General features: G+C 47.7%; 1 protein-coding gene across 1 annotated transcript; it reads left to right on the top strand.

Annotated features, from left to right (window-relative positions):
- Positions 1-430: 430 nt before the first annotated feature.
- On the top strand, positions 431-2,928 carry LOC132797805 (uncharacterized). Its single transcript, XM_060809579.1, has 3 exons — positions 431-687; positions 747-2,324; positions 2,415-2,928. The coding sequence occupies exons 1-3, from the start codon at positions 431-433 to the stop codon at positions 2,926-2,928; spliced, it is 2,349 nt and encodes a 782-aa protein (XP_060665562.1).
- Positions 2,929-3,239: the final 311 nt, after the last annotated feature.

Genomic DNA, 3,239 nt, shown 5'->3' with positions numbered 1-3,239 from the left:
TAGGGAGCAGCAGGATTGCGAAGAGCATTTTCGCAAGATTGCCAATGAAGTCTAGTGTTGACTCGTTAGGGGAATCATATACTCAAGCTCATCGTCGATTTCTCAATCTGGAGCGCAAATTGCAGCGGCATCCTGATCTTAGGATGCAATACTCATCATTTATTGAAGAATACTTGAAGTTGAATCATATGTCGCGTGTTCCGGCTGAGACCATTGAGCGTTGCAAGTATTTTCTGCCACACCACTGCGTACTAAAGGCCGATAGCACGACAACAAAGCTTCGTGTTGTGTTCGATGGTTCGGCAGCGACATCCACTGGATATTCGTTAAATGAGGTTATGATGGCTGGGCGTGTTATACAGGACAAATTGATGCATATACTTCTTCGCTTCCGTACATATCTGGTGGCACTAACAGGGATATATGCAAGATGTATCGATGTGTGCGCATGGCTTCACCAGATAGCTATTATCAATGCATCTTATGGCGCGATTCGCCTGATAAAGAGCTGCAGATTTTCAAGCTGGACACCGTTACTTATGGCACGAAGGCAGCGTCATTTTTGTCGGTTCGTGCAATGCATCAGCTGGCGCATGATGAAGCAGACTCGTTTCCGGTTGGATCTGTTGCTTTGAAGAATGAGTTCTACGTGGACGATTTTATATCTGGGGCGATTCAGTTGCTGAGGTTAAGGTCAAGCTGCAGGAAACCGCCGCAATTCTAGCTCGTGCAAACTTCAAACTCAGGAAATGGTGTTCCAGTCATGCCGAAGTATTGTCGGAGATAGCTGACGACGAGAAAGAGTCGTACATGAGGTTCAGCGATGGTAGCGAAATCACGAAAACTCTTGGCTTAGCGTGGGATCCCTCATCGGATCGGCTGCTGTTCTCGCTGTCGTTCTTAGAAGCTGATTCCAAGCTGTGCAGGCGGTCTGTCTTAGCCACAATTGCACGATTTTATGATCCGCTAGGACTTCTTGGACCCGTCATGACAAAGTCCAAAATATTTCTACAGCAGCTCCGCAAGGATAAGTTGACATGGGATGAGAGTTTGCCTTTGCAGCGATACACAGCAGCAGCTTTAATTCTTTCATTCGCGAGAGCTGTTCTTGCTGCTGGGTGCCGTGTCGAAGTTCATGGATTTTGTGATGCCAGCGAAGAGGCCTACGGCGCTTGCGTATATGTAGTGTCCAGTGGACGCACTTCTCAGAGTCAGCTGTTGTGCTCTAAATCGGATTCGCACCAATTATGCGGTGCTTATCTTCTGGCCAAACTGCTTCATGCAGTTAGAAACATGGGTTTTCTTGATGGGGACTTCTTTTGCTGGAGTGATTCATCGGTGGTACTCACATGGATCAAGGATGATCCATACAAGTTCAACGTCTTTATGGCAAATCGCGTAGCGTCTATTCAGGATCTTACCGTCAACATGAAGTGGCAACATGTTCCCACGGCTTTGAACCCTGCCGACGTACTCTCCAGAGGTACAACTCCAGAATGTTTAGCAGAGTCCAAGATATGGTTTCATGGACCGGAGTTTCTTGTTGGAAATCGAGATGAATGGCCTTCACAACGCTGTTTAGAGTCGTCAACGCTGGAAATGCGTAGCAAGGTCATGATAGCCACGTCTCCTTATGATGATATCACTCTTCGTTGCAAGTACCTTAACACGTTTGCCTCAATGCAGCGCGTATATGCGTTTGTGTTTAAATTTGTTAATCGTATAAAGCATCCAGGCCTCAACGTTGTAGATGTAAACAAAGGCACATGGCTGCTACTGCGATTGGTGCAGTTGTCAAATTTATGGAGTGATGTCAAGGAGATTCGTTCGAAAGGCTTCGTCAAGAAATCGAGTTCAATCGCTTCTCTGTTGCCGTTCATCGACCAATTTGGACTTCTGCGTGTTGGCGGTCGTCTAGCCAATTCAACTCTTCCCTTCGATGCTCGCCATCCTATTATATTACCTCGACGGCATCCCATTACATTGGCACTCATCGCTCACCATCATAAAAAGAATCTTCACGTTGGAACTGTGTCGAAGGTTGTTCGCAATTGCATCGAATCCTTCCGGGCCAAGCCCACTGTGCTCGAAGCAATTATGGCCAGCCTTCCGAAGGAACGGTTTCTGAATTCTCGTGCCTTTGCAATAAGCGGAGTGGACTACTGCGGGCCGTTTTACTATAAATCTGAAGTTCGGAACAGACCCCCAATCAAATGCTACATCAGCGTATTCATCTGCTTTGTTAGCAAGGCGATTCATCTGGAGTTGGTGAAGGATTTGACAACTGCCGCCTTTCTGGGAGCGCTAAAGATTCGTGTCACTTCGTGGGAGGCCTAATCAGATTTGGTCCGATAATGCGACTAACTTTGTCGGGGCCAAAATGAACTTCATGATGTCAAGAAACTTCTCCTCAGCGATCTTCATAAGGAGTCAGTTCATCGTGTGTGCCTGATGGACAACATCGAGTGGAAGTTTATTCCTCCTCGTTCCCCACATTTTGGTGGACTATGGGAAGCAGCAGTCAAGAGCGCAAAGCACCATCTGTATCGCTCTGTTGGTCGCTCTATTCTCAACTACGATGAGCTTCGCACGCTCGTTTGCCAAATAGCGGCAATAATTAATAGTCGTCCATTGCTATCCATTTCAGAGAGTCCTGACGATTTGGATGTGCTGACTCCCGCTCATCTATTGTTTGGTGGTCCTCCAACCGTGATTCTGGAGCCCGACCTAACTACGTTGGACTACAATCGGCTGGATGGTTGGCAGCGTGTCACTCAACTGCAGCAGGTCTTCTGGAATAGATGGCGGGAGGAGTATCTGACTCTTCTCCAGCAAAGATCCAATTGGCGCACTCCTGATCGTCGTCTCCAAGTCAACGACGTGGTCTTGATGAAGGACGAAAATTGCCTCCTCTTCTGTGGCCGCTAGCCCGTGTCATGTCACTTATCCCTGGCAAGGACGGCGAGTGTCGAGTTGCCGAGTTAAAGACGTCGTGTGGCAGCACCCGGAGAGCCATAAATAAACTATGTCTACTGCCCCTGAAGGATGATGTTGAAAGATAGGCTTTCAACGGCGGGAGTATGTCGGGAGCAGCAGACAGCGCATGTTAATGCAATGCTGTAACACCGTCTGCCAGCAGCGCTGCATGCTCTCTGTTAGCGATCGCTTGCAGTTCGATCGGCTATTGTTTTTGTCTCTTTAATTGTAAAACGTTTGTAGTCGTGTCGGTGGCGAAGCTT

The sequence above is a fragment of the Drosophila nasuta genome, unplaced genomic scaffold (genome assembly GCF_023558535.2).
Source record: "Drosophila nasuta strain 15112-1781.00 unplaced genomic scaffold, ASM2355853v1 ctg22_pilon, whole genome shotgun sequence".
Lineage (NCBI taxonomy): Eukaryota > Metazoa > Arthropoda > Insecta > Diptera > Drosophilidae > Drosophila > Drosophila nasuta.
Note: the sequence above shows the minus strand (reverse complement) of the source record. Positions and strands in the feature narration are given on the sequence as shown.